Here is a 2,166-nt window from a genome sequence, read left to right on the forward strand (position 1 = left end):
GGGGAGCCGCCCCCGGGCCCCGGGGCAGTGCCAGGGGAGATCTGTCCCTCCTGCGGCTCCCCAGACCCCAGGACTTACTCTTGATCATGCTGACGTCGTTGGCCCCGTCCCCGATGGCCAGGGTCACAGCTTTCTTGTACTTCTTCACCAGCTCCACCACCTGGGCTTTCTGCAAGGGCGTGACGCGGCAGCAGATGACGGCCTTGCAGGCACACGCCGTCTCCAGGAACTCCACCTCCATGTCAGCCTCCAGCGCGTGGGCCCGCGAGGAGGGCGGGGGGACTGTGGGGGGCATGGCCCACAGCTGGGCACAGTGCTCTGTCAGGCCCAGCGCTCCCAGGTCCCTACCAGGCTGTGCCCGTTGATGACCAGGGCATATTCGCCCGTGATGGCTTCCAGCACGGAGGTGAGCTTGGAGGAGGAGAGTTTCTCCTGGTAGGAGAAGCCGTTGCCCATGGAGCGCGACGCATCCGTCATCTTCTCCCGGGCTTTCCTGAGGAGTAAGAGAGGGGTCAGAGGGCCCCGATTCAGGGCACTTCTGTATCCCCGGGCTCTCCCACACGCAGCTGTGCCCCATGCCGACCCCACGCGTGTCCTCTGTCCAGCCCTGCCCCCTGACCCTCACCTGAGCTCCTCTCGCACCTCCAGCACAGTGTGGCCCGTGACCACAAACACCTCCGTCATGTCGTCTGTCAGCATCTTGCAGGAATAGCCGATGTTCACAGCCGTTTCTGGGGACAGGAAACCAGGGGCTGAGCTCAGGGGGGAGCGTCTCTCTCCTACCCTCCCCCAGGCAGGTGGGATCCAGCCCATGAATGTCCTTGTCTCCAGCCAGCCCAGACCCCCACCTCAGCAATGTCTCACCCTGTTTGTCTCCCGTCAGCACCCAGATCTTGATGTTGGCCAGCGTCAGGATGGCGATGGTTTCGGGGACCCCCTGCTGCAGTTTGTCCTCGATGGCCGTGGCTCCGAGCAGCTGGGGGACCCAAACAGGTGGGAGGTCAGCAGGGGCTGCCCCCCAGCCACCTCCCGCCCCCCGGTGCCCCCAGCCCACATACCATCATATCGTGCTCCACCTCGTCGTAGAGCCGAGCCAGGCGATCCTCACGGGCCTCGGAGGCACTGCCGGCCCGGTGCAGCCGCTCGGACCAGTCCTCATAGTAGCTCTCCTCCAGGTCTTTGTAGGCCAGCACCAGCGTCCGCAGCCCCTCGCCAGCATATTCCTGCAAGCGGCCGGAGCTGGGTGCACAGGCAGTGCACCGCGACAGTGTCCCCAGACCCTGATCACCCCCCAGGACAGGGCGCAAGCCAGGCTCTGCACCTCTTCCCTTCCCAGCCCTGCCTGCAGAACCCTGCCCCACTCACATTGAGGTGGTCGGTGGTGACGTTGGTCAGGTCCTGGTTGACGGGGTGCAGGCGCTCCAGCAGGATGGTGTCAGCGCCTTTGCAGTACAGCCGGATCTTGCCATCGGGGCTGCGGACTGTGGGGAGCAGGGGACAAGCTGCCTGGCGCAGGGGTGCAGGAGCAGGTCCCGCTCCAGCCCCCAGCCATGACTGTGGAGGCATCATGGGGTCATGTCACCATCTCCGTGGGGCTCTTCCCCAGCACCCCGCCCCAAGCACCCACGCCCCAGCCCCACCACAGCCCTCCCAGCCCCACAGCCCCTGTGCCGTGCCCAGAGCCTCACCGATGACGGACATGCGCTTGCGGATGTTGTTGAAGTCCAGGATGGCCAGCAGCTGGTAGGTGATGGCTTGACCCAGCTCATGCACTGTGATGGTCTTGGGCGTGCGGGACCGGAACACGAAGCCGAAGTTTCTGGCAGCTGTGACCAGTGCTCCCTCGTCCGGGGACTGAGCCTTGTAATACAGCTCCCCTGGGGACAGCAACGGGGGTCAGAGCCAGTGTTGCAGCCCGAGCCGCGCAGGGACAGGTCCTGCCCTCCACGCCCACCTTCGCTCTTCTCCTCGGACATGACGGTGTGGCAGAGCGAGAGCAGGCGGAAGAACTCGTGCACATGGGGGTCTCCCAGCTTGACAGCTTCCAGCAGGCTGGGGTCCCAGAACTGGAACCGTGGGTCTGCCAGCGGGTTGAAGGAGAAGTCGACTGGCTCTGGCCTCTGGCAGGGGCAGAGATGGGGTTATCCCCCTGGAGGCCGCAGCACA

General features: G+C 65.2%; 1 protein-coding gene across 1 annotated transcript in view; it reads right to left on the minus strand.

The window, feature by feature from the left end:
* Positions 1-2,120, minus strand: part of LOC104623805 (phospholipid-transporting ATPase ID-like) — a gene marked incomplete at both ends in the record, with an annotated part of 2,510 nt that extends 390 nt beyond the window's left edge. Inside the window, 8 exons of the mRNA XM_010290995.1 lie at positions 79-263; positions 350-493; positions 626-731; positions 865-976; positions 1,059-1,223; positions 1,366-1,481; positions 1,689-1,877; positions 1,955-2,120. Coding sequence (XP_010289297.1) covers positions 79-263; positions 350-493; positions 626-731; positions 865-976; positions 1,059-1,223; positions 1,366-1,481; positions 1,689-1,877; positions 1,955-2,120 — 1,183 coding nt within the window. The remainder of the gene's footprint in view (positions 1-78; positions 264-349; positions 494-625; positions 732-864; positions 977-1,058; positions 1,224-1,365; positions 1,482-1,688; positions 1,878-1,954) is intronic.
* Positions 2,121-2,166: the final 46 nt, after the last annotated feature.

Source organism: Phaethon lepturus, unplaced genomic scaffold, assembly GCF_000687285.1.
Source record: "Phaethon lepturus isolate BGI_N335 unplaced genomic scaffold, ASM68728v1 scaffold33167, whole genome shotgun sequence".
NCBI classification, from domain to species: domain Eukaryota; kingdom Metazoa; phylum Chordata; class Aves; order Phaethontiformes; family Phaethontidae; genus Phaethon; species Phaethon lepturus.